At 38.1% G+C, this 16,030-nt stretch overlaps 1 protein-coding gene across 5 annotated transcripts in view; it reads right to left on the reverse strand.

The window, feature by feature from the left end:
* astn1 (astrotactin 1) overlaps positions 1–16,030 on the reverse strand; it is a 342,836-nt gene that overhangs the window by 242,658 nt on the left and 84,148 nt on the right. For all 5 annotated transcript variants that reach the window (XM_018695889.2, XM_018695888.2, XM_018695887.2 and 2 more), the window contains exon 5: positions 14,213–14,362. In XM_018695889.2, the coding sequence (XP_018551405.1) occupies positions 14,213–14,362 (150 nt within the window). The remainder of the gene's footprint in view (positions 1–14,212; positions 14,363–16,030) is intronic.

The following is a 16,030-nucleotide window of genomic DNA, read 5'->3' on the forward strand; positions in this document are numbered from 1 at the left end:
ATAACTACATATAAAGAAGTGCAGTATAACTTTATAAAGGAGTGCTCTACAATCCATTTGTTAATTGGGGATTTTTTTAATATGTATGTCACTCTCTCTCTAGCTCAAAATTTCAATATCTGTTTTCCAATCTAATTAGTCACCAATTAACCTAACTTCCATGTCTTTGGACATCAGGAGGAAGCTGGAGCAATCCCACACAGGCACAGGGAGAACATGCAAACTCCACATAGAAAAGCTGAACGGGGGTTTGAATGATATCACATGTACAATTACATAACACTGTGAAGACCAGAAAATCCTCACATTTAATATTTCATACCTATGCATGATAACTGACGTGAATAATAATTGTTGACAATAATAATTGTCAAACAAAATTTTATTTAAAAAAGAATGTGAATAAATAGTTTCTGGGAATGCACGGTGCAGTGGTTAGCCTCGCAGGAAGAAGGTTCCGGGTTCGAGCCCCAGCATGTTCTCCCTGTGCCTGCGTGGGTTGTCTCCAGGTAATCCGACTTCCTCTCACAGTCCAAAGTCATGGAGGTTAGGTTAATTGGTGACTCTAAATTACCCATAGGTGTGAATGTGAGTGTGAACGGTGTGCTTGAATGGTTATATATGTCAGCCCTGCAATGGACCGGCGATCAGTCCAGGATGTATCATGCCTCTCCCCCAGTGACAGCTGGGATTGGCTCCAACCCCACTTGCAACCCTTAAGGATAAGCAGTATAGATAATGGATGGATGGCTCAAATTTGTTTACCAGTACTGACAAAATGTGTATCGGCTTGACAGAAGTTCGTGTATAAAACAGGACATAGTAACTAATCTTACATTTTGTTACTGGGTAATTTTTGGGGGTAAACTCAGGGAAATGACACTGTGTCAAAAAAAAAAAAAAAAAAAAAAATCAATTTAAAAAGTGTAGATGGAAACAATGGCTGATCAACATGTAGTATGTAAGATGGAAAACATGAAGACTAATAAACAGCTAAACACATAACATGCATTTGTAGGACAATACCAACATGACTCTGGCAATTTAGTGTGTTTATTTGCTCTGACAATTTTCATTGGCCAATTTATGAAAAGTGGTATTCCAAAGGCAATGATGAGGACAGGATACATATAAAAAATGGGAGAATCCACAGCTTTGTTTGCAGAAATAGTCCCATTCATACTCTTCAATGATTTTCCATTTTGCTTTTCGGTAAGATAGTAAATGTCCCTCTCTTAAACTGTGAATGGAGCCTCACTGATCTGTCAGTTAGAGCTACATTATGATCCTGAGAACAAGGACTGATATAGAGTGGGTGCCTAACAACTGGATAAACAAACTGCTCTTACAATACAATATGTCCATAATACATGATGTGCATAGGCATTAGCTATATTTAGAATACATGTACTAAAGCTTGTCTTATAAGTGTTAGTGGAATGCGAATCACAAAGTGAGGGGGAAAATCCAACAAAGCAGCAAAGATTTGTTGCCTCAGCGGGATATATGTGAATCAAATTCATGCTAACATTTCTCAGTGACAAGAGCTTTAAAAATCCCCAACCAAGACAAAGCGTTTGATTAAACTGGAGAAGATCCCTCAGAAACAATGGGGGGAATGAAAACACTGTTGGCAGCAATGTCAATGTGACAAACTGAGAAGGACTTTTTCATGACAGCAGCTTCGTCAGTTTTTCATATTGTTGGTTTTTAAAATAATATGGGCTGAAAATATGAATGTGTAGGGTAAATATTATTGGCAGCCATGACTATCTGACAGCACAGATGTTGGCGTTGCTTTACTTCACAAGTGGGACAGCTTTTTTGATGACACCATTGTTTCAGCAGCATTTCACACCACTGATTTAATAATAAAGCAATATTCACTGCACACTTTCCCCCCAGAAATGTTTACTGGCAGGGAACAAAGTCCTCCAGAACATTATTCAGTGCGTTATTAAATCTCTGCACTGAGATGAAGACAAATAAAAACTCATTGCACTAAACTGGGAAAGAATGGGCTACTTCTTTCAGCAAAAAAAATATTATCCAGTAGCTACAAAACTAGAACAAACCAAATTTAGACTTTAGTCAAATATCCATCATGCAAAAACTCAAAGAATGCAATGCATTTCAAATTAGAAAATTTTATTTCTGAGATTATTTTTATTAAGTTTTTTTGTCATGGCTTATTTTTGGTTGTTGGTTAAATGTCTACACTGGATATCAGTCTTCATATCAATCTTTCCAATAATCTTTTAGATAGTTCGCTGAAAACCTGAAATGTCAACTTCATGGTAGAGCTAGAGGAAAAGCAGATCACCAACACCATTTGGCGTCATCCACTGGGGATCATGAATGTCTGTATAACAATGACTGAACATCAACTCAGTAGTTGTTATATTAGTATTAGTATCTGTTATATTTTCAGCTAGTATTATAGCTGAAAAAAAGGGGAAAAAAAGAAGTGAAGTTATACTTCTAAGCTTTTAGCAAAAACATATATATATCAGCTATTAAGTATGGCAATGTATGGATATACACAGTATTCCCTTTAGATAGTTTTAATGCAAGCAACGGGCAAGCCATTCTACATCACGCATTATTTCTCTTGCTTTTGTAGCAAGTGGTGACATGAGGAAAATGACAGATTTCAGGTTCATGGTTCAACAGGTTTTCCATAAGGCTGACAAAGTATAGGGAGATGTATGGTTGTCATTTCATTGTGTGTTCTCAAAAGATTTCATTCTGATATTACCCAATTGGAAAATAAGAACTGACACCTTTCAGTGAAGCCCTGCTTTTTGCTACAAGGTCTGAACACATTTATATACTGGCTTGAGAGCACGTTAGTCTTCTGACCCAAAAATGGAAACCTGTACATTTGGTGTCATTATATATGACAACACAAAAGACACACCCCTGTTCAAGGGTCATCCACTTCATTGAATGCATGCCTGTGAATATGTAGCCTTCTGAGGACAGAAATCTGTTGGACTAAACCTGCTGCTCTTTTGCAAATGAGACATTATGGCTTTTCAGAGAACAAATAATAATGTGTCATCATCACCAAAAGGGACGAAAAAGCAGATGTCTCTTTCAAATACTGGCAAAAAAGGACACGGGTCTTGGCCACATTTTACACTTAGGGATGAGATGGTCTGTTGGAATATCTTCAGTGAAATGCAGACGTCAAAATGGGTGGCTATGATTTGGGACATAGATCATGATAAATTGCATTTTGTTGAGTTAGCAGGTCCAGTGAAAGTACAGACTAAGTTGAAGCTAAAGAACTCTGAGGCAAAAAACTGTCAACACAACAAACATGGATATTAAATCATCCAGTATTGAGAAAATGTCACATCTAGTCAGGATCGATGACAGGAGCTCAGAAACACCCTTTATAAAACTGGGACAGCTTTGTGTAGTCTAAAGGCAAACAATACACAGACAGTGAGTTTTCACCCCAATTAGGTAAGTGCCTGAAATCCCTCTGAAAAATTTCAAATCCACAAGAGCATTTATAATTAAAGAAAGACATAGCCTGATGGCGAGACATCAATTCAGACTATGGCTTGGATTGGGGAAATGTTTGTTTCTTGGTTTGCAGTTTTGGGGCTTGTAATTGCTGTTTGTGTTGGTGTGATCCCTATTCTTTTTAGTCTAAGTGGGCTGAAATTCATTAATATTCTATTACTTTTCTAGTTTATTCAAGAAAATGTTATAATGAAAATTAAGTTCTAAATAAATAAATAAATAAATAAATAAATAAAATTACAAATGATATAAGAAAAACAGATAAGCTGTACAGCATGCTGGAACCAGTAAATGCTAGCTGATGATTTTCCATAAAATCTTGTACAGACATGAATGGACCCCAGAGAATGAATTCTATTACTTCGATGACACTGAAGTTACATTTTTGTTTTTTAGTGAAATGCCTCAACAGTTATGGGATTGAATGGCATGTGATGTGGTACAAAAGATAAATCCTATCAGCAGGTTAACTTTTTAAAAATCTCTCTACATCTTATGGTCAAATTGGTACATATGTGTATGTATACATATAGTGGTGTAAAAACATTTTCGCACACCCTTAAAATTTTACACAATCTCATATATTATCATGAAATATTTGGGGATTTTTTGTGTGTGTGTTTCAAAAGGTGTGGCTGCATTAGACAGAGACAAACAAATACAAATTATATATTTTTGTTTATTGTTTACCAGAAAAACTAACAAAACTAAATTCTTGACAGTTTCAATATGTCAGTTCTCAACATTGTCAGTATCAAAGTCAACAAATAACAGAGAATGTGTTCAAAACTGAACAAAAAATAAACAAACCATTACATCATCAAATTAATATTTAGTAATCCTGCCATTAGCATGCAGTAGAGCTCTAATCCTGGCTGGCATGTTCCCCACAAGCCTTTCACACTGCTGAGGGGTAATCTTGTCCCATTATTCTTGAATCACTGCTTTTAATTCTTCTAAATTCTTTGGTTTATGCTTTGAAACAGACCTTTTGATAATCCACCACAGATTTTCAATGGGGTTCATGTCCGGAGATTGAGCTGGCCACTCTTAAGACCTGGATATGGTGGTCCTGCAACCGAGTTCTACTGGCCCTGGATGTCTGGCAAGGGGCATTGATTTGTTGAAACATCCAGTTTTGACCTTGATGGAACAGTGCACGTGCAGAAGGGTTTCCTGGCTGTCCAGTTCTTGTGAGCTTGGGCCCAACGATGCCGGGCTAACCTCTGACTCTCATTGATCGGGGGCTTCTTGACAGCCTTGTAGGACCTTAAGCCATGATCTAAAAGTCAGCCACTGGACACTAGTTTGGTTTGACCACTGCTGCTGAAGCTCCTGTGATGTCATTTGGCAGTTTTCCCTGCACATGCAGATCAGGATGCGGTCATTTCTTGCTGAAGAAACCCTTGGACAACCAGATCTTGGTTTGTCTTCCAAGCTATTATTCTTCCCAATATTTATTGCATGCCTTCGATCCTTTATCGACCCTTTATCTTAAGTCTGTTGATGCTGCTGGAACTGTGAATTTCCCGTGCGGATTAATAACGTATCTATCTATCTATCTAATCTATCTATCTGTTGGTTCATCTGTATTTCTGCAGAGTGTATCCAACTGCTGAAAGACTGCATCTGCACTTCCTGGCTATCTGGCGGCAGCTGTACCCTTCCTCACTGAGAATCTGTATCTTCAGGCGTGTTTCCTGCATTAGGTTCCTTGTTTTAGCCATTTTTGTCTCTGAAGAACTTTCAAATGTGCTGACTTTATATAGACACAAAGTAAGGCAACAAAAATTGTGTTTTTTAAATAAAAAGCACGACCTTCATTAGTGGATCACTGGTACCAAAATGACCCAATACTCAGAATTTCTTATGTATTTTTATGGAACCAAGTTTTTAGTTTTCCCACCACTGTAAATATATAACTAACTGGCTGAATATGGTAAATGTTATACCTGATAAATATCACCATGTTAGCATTGTCACTCTGATTATGTTAGCATGTTGATGTTCGCATTTAGCTCAAATCACCACAATCTGATGGTCAAAAAGCTTCAGAGAAACCCACCCCAACACCTTTCCAACCTTGAGGCCTCAAATCCCAAAATACTAATTGTTGATAGTCATTGATTGTTGATGTCACTGATCTACATGGAAGCCACTGTGAGAATTAATATGTGATTTTACAGTAGCAATTATGGCACAAGACTACCCTGCTCAAAATTCGTTCTGTCAATTTGTTATTTCCTGACCATCCATTTCAGTGGTCAGACCTGGGAGATAACCACCTGTTATTATGGAGATATCTAATCAGAATGATCAAGTTTACACCTAGAGGAAACGAAGGTTTTATTGGAAGTGGCTCTCCTAACACGTGAATAGAGCAGAACTGTCCTTGGCAGCTCTCTCGCTGCACAGGTTTCAGAAAAGAGAGAACATAAAAGAAGTGTTGGCTACAGAGTAATAGTTCTACACTGGAATAACTTAAAGTGGTTCAGAGTGCAACAGCATGTCCATTTCTCTGTGGCATACAAGAGGAAAAGCATTTTCAGAGATAGTTAAGAGAAAATGTACTCTGCAGCCTCTGAGGTGAGTGCAGGCTGACCTGTCAGACAATAGCATTTATCAAAGTCAAATTGAATTTTCAAAACAAAATACATCAAGTGCAAAATATGATATTAATAAATCAACAATGAAGGGGTACTAAATCAAAGTTTTAAAAATTTCCAATTACTGGTAGGTACTCTTTGACAGGCTTTCCAAAAAACAAGTCCATTGTATTACAGGGCTCAAAGGTTCAGCTTGGTGCTTAAATGTATTTAAGTTTCATCACAGAAGTACGGATGTTGACTATTCCCCCCAAAATTTCTCACTAAGATGGCGAAACAAAATGGCTTGTCCCTGCCAGGCTTACAGAGGAGAACAAAAGTGTCTCCTGAGGAATTAAAACTAAATCTCACACAGTAGGTGTTTGTCAGCCTTCGCTATTAAACAAGAGCCAAAAGGTGCTGGGCTCAACGCTGCCATGAAAACAAGTCAGACCCCTCTAAATATTCACTGCAGGATGTTCACCTGCAATTCATCATGTACAGCAGGCACGAGTACCTCCTAAAAACCAAAACAATGCTATTATGTCCTGTGCTCCACAACTCTATAAATGTGGAAGGGTGCTAGAACTGAGCGAGAGAGGGTAATGGTACCAGAATGACAATCTACCCTGACAGAGGAATTGGACACATACACAAACAAGTCAAGAGGATAAGGGTGTCATAGCAAAAACAATGGTACAGATACCAAGAATAGCCACTATGGAAACAATTTGTGACAGAAATATGACCATTAATAGCAAGCTGAACTGATGAAGCAACATGAATTTAGAAAAATCAAAGGCTACATCCTTTTTCTGTCTTTAAAAAAGCAAAGATGTTTAGCAGATCAACTTCAGCATGGCTCTTATATCCTCAAGATGATTGTTTTCTCTTTCAGACAGCTGACTTCTGTATATATAGAGCCTTCTACGATGTACAGATTCATTTGTTGCTGGAATGAGTCAGAGAATAGCATCATAGAGGTCCATTGTACAACCAGCCCACGGAAGAGCTGCGTTCAGTACTCATCCAGACTGAGTTTGTTTTGTTTTCTTTTCTTTTTGTTCAATTGTTATTGACTCTCTTGTTAGTCTGAAATAAAATGGAGCTGAATTGAATTGAGCTGAATTAAACTGACTTTGTATTAAATGTTAGTGTTAATGTTAACGCAGTTCAAAATACATATTGATAGTTGCCAAAATCTACATTAAAAGGTACAATACGTAACTTTTTCACATTAAAATGTCTAAGAATGACTAGACTTTTGTTATATATTTTGTTGAGTTGTGTACTTACATTATCCCAAATATTCCCAGCAATTTTTAAAGAGAAATCCATAAGTTAGCTCTCTGTTTCATTTGGTCACCTGCCAATGATGTCATATCCCATTTGTGCATGCATGTGGTGCCAACTGTCAAATGACTTTTTTATCAGTTTCACATTTTATGATACCTTTCATCTTGTCATTCTTAATATATTTTAATATATATATACATATATATATATATATATATATATAGAATCAAGCTGAGGAAAAGCTGAGGAAAAGTTAGTAGCAGCTCGGCTCACAGCCGACACATCCTGAGTCTGCCAAACAGTGTGGGAGAGACACTTATTTTTAATGTGTAACTACTTCATTCAATGTTTTTACCAGTTTTAATTACTGGGTATGTGTTTTGGAGAGGGGGAGTCACAGAGATAATTTATCTCCTGAGCAACTGACACATAGGGAATCCAAAGCAGGAGAAGCTGACAGCAATGATGGCAGTGGTGGTGAAGACAACAACTCCCATGATCCCACTTTACATCACCAAACTCAGGCTAATTTAATCATTCGGACTTAATGTAGTTTTGTTTTCATTTTGGACAGAAATAGTGGATATACTTCTTAGTTACTTAGTGCACACAGATTTCTTTTGTTTTGCATGTTTGTTTTGTTTCTTCTCCATGACACTTGCCTGTCTCTGTACATAGTGCTCCACAACAAAAGAGGAAATGGTTTGGTAATTTACAATGACGAGATACAGATGTCAGTATTGTTTATGCATCAATCACCTGTTTACACTACACTGTAGAAACTTGAAGTGTTTAATAATGAGTACAGATAATGACTTTAATTACAATATGTTTGATTGAGTGATTAAAACAAAAGAAAGAGCTGAAAAAAAGTTGAATGAAGCTGCTATTCCTGCAGAAAAAAAAACTCAGAGAGCCACTTAAAAATAAAGGGATGTCATTCCATACAGGATTTAAATTATAGGAGGACCAGTGAACTCACCAAAAAACAGGAGGTAATCGTGGCTGTAATTATTACTGGAGTGGAGGTGAAAAATTATCCACATAAAATCATTGACCATCACCATCACTGAAGTTTCTTTGCAGACCAGGCTGAAAACGGTTTAAATTTGTTCATTTTTATTCCATGACAAGACATCCTCCAAAAAACACTCATGTCTTCAGTGAATTCATAATTTCCCCTGCCTTAATGTAGGCCAGGTGCTGCATACCAGACTTCCAGCACCAAGTTAAACCTCTTCCTCCCTCTCTTATCAGGACTATGTTTTACAGTACATGACCCTGAAACCAACTGAAGGCAAGAAGGTGTGACCAAATGGCCTCACTGTGAAGTAATGGGACAGAATTTATGTCCAAAAGAGCCTGGGATCACAGACTGAGAGGAAACAGACATGGGAAATTGTGTTGTGTGAGCCATGGCTGACCAGCACAGGACACCAAAGGCCATCCTTTTCTCCAGTCCAAACTCTAAAAGGCACAATGAGTTACTATAGAATCAGTGGCAGGACAACAGTTAGTAATGGACCTGCAATCAAGAGCTGCACATGTGATGTAGATGTACAAACACACATACACGCCAGAAAAGACTTTCATCCATGCTTAGGACAAAGTATCAATTTTCCTTTTCTGGATATGTTTTCCCTAACATATGTAATTTTATGTAATATCAGCTCCCTGTAGCATCTCACAATTTAATTAGGTTGCATGTCACATTTTATGAATATGTTGTCAACTGTTAAAGATCCATATTTCTTAGACTCATTTTAATCTACGGAACCTCGGGAGTCCATCTCAGTGTCTAGCAGGATAAATGAGTGTTCAGTTCATTTTTTTTCAAAGTGTCCTTAATAATAAGAAGAATTTCCCTGTACAAGGATTGGCATAAAAAGTCATTTGTTAAATGTTTATTTTGTATTGTTATTGTACATGTTGTTATGTAAGATTGTATCATTAGTACTGAATATGTACCGTTAAGTTCAACAATAATAATCATGAAATAGTGATGGCTTCCACAAGCCTTGGGCCACACCAGTCACTCTCTCTGACATTGCTTTCTCCCATTAGGCATCTTTGGTACTTTAGTTGCTTTAAAAGTAACTCTGGAATCCATTAAATGTGCTGACATATGGGATGAAGAGAGGCACTTGGGCATCTTCAGCAAAAAGGGAAGGAGTCATTACCTCACCTTCCAGTAATGGCCGCCTCACACATACAGAGAAGTTGTCCACTGAGGACAACAATAGTTCTGTCTGTGCATATTTTATGACAAAGATGAAAATAGTTGACTGGAAACACTAACAACAGCGACTCAAAACTGCATGAAGCAGATCTAATTGCCTGCTTAGACAGCCTCATTCCTATGCAGCTTTGTTTGTAGAATACTATCCTGTACCTGAAAGAACTGAAATTTAAAAGTGGTGTGTGTGTGTGTTGGGTGTACATTTGGAACAAATCCTTCTATTTTCATACACCAAGCTGATACAACTGATGCAGCAATTATAATCAATGCATAGGGATTTTTTTCCCCAATTAATTTCTGGCTTCATATTATGTATTCTTGCAGTCAAAATAAACAACATGTTACTAAATTAATTAGGAAAAGATCTTTTCTCTCTTTTTCTGAGCATATAGCTGTAGTGTGGGTTGGCTGGCACAGAAAGCAGACCAAAGATATGGCCAAATGCTCACAGATGCAGTCAGAGAAATAGACCGAGGTAAAGAGACAAGAGGACTACTTGAGGCGTGTTGTTTGTTAGACATACAAAATTCTCAGAATACCAGCTGGTAACACTGCATCTCGGTGTCCTAAGATGTAATGTTGATTATCTAAAGATTTCTAACAATTTATAATAGCATTGTCATATATAGTCTGTGTCTAAAATGCTTTCAGAGGAGAGTCCCAGCCAGTAACACAGATGTACTATATGTGCATTTGCTGTATTTATCAAGCACTGTCCATGACTGTGGATATAAATAATCCTCACCCATAACTGAACTGTAATGACATCTCATGTCCCTGAGTTTGTGCATCCTTTGCAATAATTCTACTGTAATTATAACAGGTGCACAACAAGGTCTGACAAAAGTCAGAAGCCCAAAGTCTCAAAATTTCCTAGTGGCCCATAGGGACTGTGCTGCCCCTTACATTCCACATAACTAACTTACTGATCATCGGTTTTACCCCTTACACTCACTAAGTGAGGAACAAATAGGTACCAAATTACAAGATTACTAATTTTATGCCTTTGACTTCAAATTCATTTGTGCATATTTGCAAAACACATGGTGCAGCTTGATGACATAAAGACTACCTGTTGGCTACTTGGTAAACTACTATACCGGGAAAGGTAACCTCTGATATGCTAGCCAGCACAAGAATGCTAGCATTAGTCAGTCACAACAGCCCTCTGCATATACCAGCTTGCTGGCCAGCTTGTGCTTGCCTGCGCTGTCAGGATAGGTTGTCATTGGTTAAGACACAAATTGTATCAAAGTTCACCAAAGTTGAAATCAATATGAGAGGTTCACACTCACTTACAATATTCAGCCATTTTGAATAAATTCAGGTTTTAAATTAAGTTTTTTTCTTTTTTTCTGATTTGCTTATGTGATATCCAGGTGGTGACACCAACATTAGCGGGCCTTCGCATCCAAAATAATAAAATGAGGGTGTTTTATCAGTGTGGGAATGTTGCTACAGGTAAGATGTACAAGCTCAATGCAAGACGTCTAGTTTGAATTGTACAGTCATAACTTTAAAGGCTTAACAAATGCTAAAAACTGTACAGCAATTTATGATACAAGTCCTCTAATCTAAACCACAAAATAACCCATCTGAGCATTTACTGATCTAGCACCTCTATTATGGTGACATCCGTGTTTCTGAGTCCCTCTCTTGATGCAACTCCAACCGTAGGTTTAGGAAACAAACTGTCCTCGTTAAAAGAAACCAGTGCTGGTAGAAGACAGGTTCCTAGGAGATGTTGCAGTGCTGTAACAACTTCACACCAGCTTTGCTTTTACATCTCAGTGACAGCAATCACTGTGTGCACAGCCACAAGGGCTTCTTGTCAAGAGATACGGAGACATAGCTTGTTTTAACTGTTCAAAGATAATGAATCAAATCGCTTTTCTGGGGAAAACAGTCTATTATACTGTGAGACAGATTTTTAAAGTATCCATAGTTGTCATGGCAGAAATATTCTTTTTCACAGACAGTAGAAATACTGTATTCGTGTTCCAAAGATGCAACCGGAACTGTGCACCTCCAAGTATTTGGCTGACCAGCGCAGAACATTGCTGGATGACGAGCATATATTTTTCATCAGGACCCCCACTGTGCCAACACAGTTAGTGTTTGTGACAATTTTTTTTGGTTGTTGTTTTTGACACAGTGCTCAGATCTTAGACCTTTTGACTCTCTCACCACTCTGGTATAAAGCCTAACAGACTAGCTGAGAAGGTAAACACCACTGTGTTGTTTGCAGTTCACTGAAACCATGTTACGAGATCTCTGGGCACTGAAGTTTTTAATATTCCAACACCGCCATTTGGAGCTGCCAGCGGTGCCTCGCCCGCTCTCTGTTGGGTGTTCAGGGGCATTCACTCTTTGTTCTCCCCTCTATTATTAATAAAAGGGTTAGGTTCAATGTTGTTTTCCTCTATTCTTGTTTCTCTGATTCAAGCTTTCACTGCCATCCAGGAAATTCCATGGTGGCTGCAGGTGTGCGCTGAAATACTCAAGGTCAGAGCAAGACAGATAGAAAGAAAGAAAAAGATATGTGCTTCTACTTTTAAACCAAGAAATCAAAATGTCCCTAGAATCATGTTGGGTTTCTACCAATCATTAATGAAACAGAACCAAAACAAATGAATGCAAAACAAATCCATTTGGGTGGCTGTGAAAAAACGCACAGATGAAGACACTGGTTGAGTTCCTGTGTACAGCTTTACAATTACAATCCTTTCTGACAGTTCTGAATTGAATTTCTGTGCACTATGCTCTTTCTCTCGCTTTCCTTTTTTTGGTTACAAAAGCAGTTTATTTCTGGAGGTTCTCCACAGCAACTAACACCAAAGAAGTGTTTTTAATTGGGCTGAAAATGAAGAATAAAGCACCCATGCAGCCAAGTGTGAAAGAAAGTGAATTATGGTCTGAGGTCAAGTAAAATTTCCAAAATGACATTTTGAAAATGTCGGTGACTTCTTTTTCTCTTGTTTATCATAATGGGATAATGTCTCTCCATTTCATGAACTGTAACCTTTCTCTCTTCATTTCATGTGTTCCTCAATCTCCTGTCATACAGTACAACTCCTACGCTATCATGCCTTCGGAAGGCAGAAGTGAACATGAGGGGAGATGGGAGTTTGTGATGACAACAGCGGGGGGTACAGATGCATACAGAATGGGAATATGGAAAGTAATACAGTTAGAAAATAAACAAAAAAGATGTATATGTTTGAGGTTTCACATTCACACCACATTCAGACAAAACATTTGTGTTATTCAAAGGACATACATCTCTCAGGATAATATGGATTATGACTCTGGTATTTATCCTCAGTGTGCCGCAAAGACCTTGTGTATCCTGCTTTACCTTTTCTAATATAGCTTTGTATTCTTTACTGTATTATTGACAACCTTTGTTCAGTGAGTTGAAAATGTCTCAGGGTCCTTGGGAGTTTTCCAAAGGGCATTCATAATGTTGTCAATGATTGAACCTGTGTGGTGGCATTCAGCGACTCACCGTGACCTCTTGCAGGCTATAGAGCTGTGAGAGATAAACATTTGGAGATAACAGATATGTGCAGCTGGGCATTGATCAATGCTGCTGTGAGATGAACACCTAATAACTCCTCCTCATGGTTCATAAAAAAATAACCCTATCAAAAAGGCACCTTTGAGTAGAATCTGTAAGGTTCTGTTCAAAGATGTGCATTACAGACAAGGGTGTCTATGAGCAACAGCAATATACACCTAAAAGTCCAACTGGAATTAAAATTTTAATTATAATTCTAATAACCAAAAAGAATAATTTTTACTTAATGTGCTTTACTTGTCCTCCAGGAGCACAGATTTTCGGTAGTGACTGACACTATCACTGATGTGATTTCCAACAGCCTAACGGGGCTGTTTTGTACAGACTACCATTAGGTATAACCCACTGTAAGACTGACTTGGTCACCCATTTCTTTGTCCCATCTGTGATTTGAGAACTCACCTCCTTATTCTGTGACCCCTTCCAGTCTTGTGACTCATGGTTTGAATAAATACTCTGAGTGTGGAGGTTACAGGACTATTTTTCAATGTTGTTTTGAAAGTCTGGTCTTTTGCCAACACCACAAATGGACCCCTTCAAAAAGCTAACCATAGCTAGACCCCCTCCTTTCTAAAATGCAGGACAAACACAGCACTGGCTGCCAAAAAATGTTGATCTAGTGGGAATCAATAGTAATTTTGGCAAGCCAGGCAAACTACCTTCCACTTCCTGTGGTAAATAAAGAACTTCTTTGGCCACTTGAGGCCAAAAAATTGAAAGCAAGATGTCAACATAATATTGACATATCATCAACTTTTAAGTTGAAATGGTGGACTTATTAGTCACCACTTATTAGTGAAATAGGCTTTTTATCTGACAGCCATAGTTTCTGGCTGAAAAAATAAAACAATATAACAACATGAGGCACTGCTTGTTGCTGCTGGTAGTAGGTAGACTCACAGAGTAGTGGTATTATATGTGATCTATTTTCTTCTGTTCTCTGTCAAAGGGTAAATCTATGGGAGAGTGACTCACCACGGGTGTTGCTGGAGAGACGTTTGCGTTGGCTGGTGGAGGTGTTGTGTGGAAGAAGGGTGTTCTGCTGATGGTTGCTGTCGATGGGACTCGTGGCAATGATGTTGTCCTTGTATTTGTTCATTAGAGCCAGTTTGGTGTTGTCACTCACTGTCGGGAGGAGGAGAACACATATGAAAAACAAAAAACGGAACAGTAGAGGCACAAACTGAAAGCTTTCTCTCAAAATTAAGAAAGCAACCACTTGCCAAAAAATAAGTTGCTCTTGGCTGGATGTATGAGGTTTTAAAACCTCAATGTAACAAGCATGAAGTACGGTAATGATAAGAAAACACATCCAGCATGTTGTTTATTTGGGGGAGTCAAACAGCCAAATTAAAGAGTGAGAAAAGCTGGCATGAAATTAAAAGTCATTAAGGGAATATATAGAGAACATTTAAGTCTCAGTGGATGAAATCATCAGTTTCTGTAAATGTTAAGAGATGAGAAACAACAGAAAGGATAAAAAAAAGAAGAACGTGATTTCTGTAATAATATCCTTAACTCCACACTCATTTTTAGCCATGCTAGCAGCATGGCTCTAGGGACAGCAAAGTTGTGATTTGGTTGGTCAGTCCACTACAAGATGAATTCTGATGAAGTTCCATTCATGGTCCATTCATGAGTGTTGACTTTGTGACGTCAACTTTTCCCTCTATTGTACCATTAGGCTGAAATTTATGGCCTTTAGGAAAATGTCTTGTCACTTTTTGGATAGATTGCTGTGATATTTGGTGGCCCTTTAAGAAAAATACCAATTAAAACATTCGGGGTCCCCAGAGGCTACCTTGAATGTTTTAATTGGTATTTTTCTTAAAGGGACACCATGAGATCCACAGTTATGGTTTTTCCATGCAATGTGGTACACACATTCACGTTTTCCTCAGGATGAAATGTAATCACTTTGGTTATTACTTGTGGCAATTGTAATAATGTAATTATTGCACTTTGTGTTTAGTGGTAACTAGAAAATGTTAGCATGCTAACAAAGTAAACTTATATTGTTGATTTAGGCAAACCAACTATCTTTGATATTGCTGTGATGATTCTGTGATGACAAGTCTCCTGCTGCTCCTACAACTCCAGTCAACACCTGCTGCTAGAATTAGAAATTACTTATACTGCTATTAGTTGTATTGCTGTGTTAGCAGTTAATACTTTAATTATCACTACTATCATTACTACTGCTGTATTACTGGCCTCATCTTACATCTGATATGGAACCCGTGTTATGCTATGTTCTTCTTTCGCTATCCTCTCCCCCTCTCTCTCCTTCTTAACCCAACCGGTCGAGGCAGATGGCCACCCACCCTGAGTCCGGTTCTGCTCGAGGTTTCTGCCTCTTAAAAGGAAGTTTTTCCTTGCCCCTGTCGCATAGTGCTGCTCATGGTGGGATTTGTTGGGTCTCTCTCTGTAAATACTAATTTTAAAGAGTACGGTCTAGACCTGCTCTATATGAAAAGTGCCTTGAGATGACTGTTGTTGTGATATGGCACTATATAAATAAAATTGAATTGAATTGAATTGAACTGTGATAGATTTATGCTTTTTGAGCCTCATCACCCCTCATAGTGACATACAACTCCACCTCAATCTAAATGGTAAAGCTCGGGTCTCAATCAACTCAGAGGCGCATGTCTGAAACAACACGCAACTGCCCAAGAAACATTTAGCAGTTAAGTGTCCAATTACCTTTGAATCCCTAAACTCTGGGCACTTTTCACGTTTCAAATATATCTCCTACACATTTATTTCTATATTGATGTAAATCCACTTTAT

Source organism: Lates calcarifer, linkage group LG4 (genome assembly GCF_001640805.2).
Source record: "Lates calcarifer isolate ASB-BC8 linkage group LG4, TLL_Latcal_v3, whole genome shotgun sequence".
NCBI lineage: Eukaryota > Metazoa > Chordata > Actinopteri > Centropomidae > Lates > Lates calcarifer.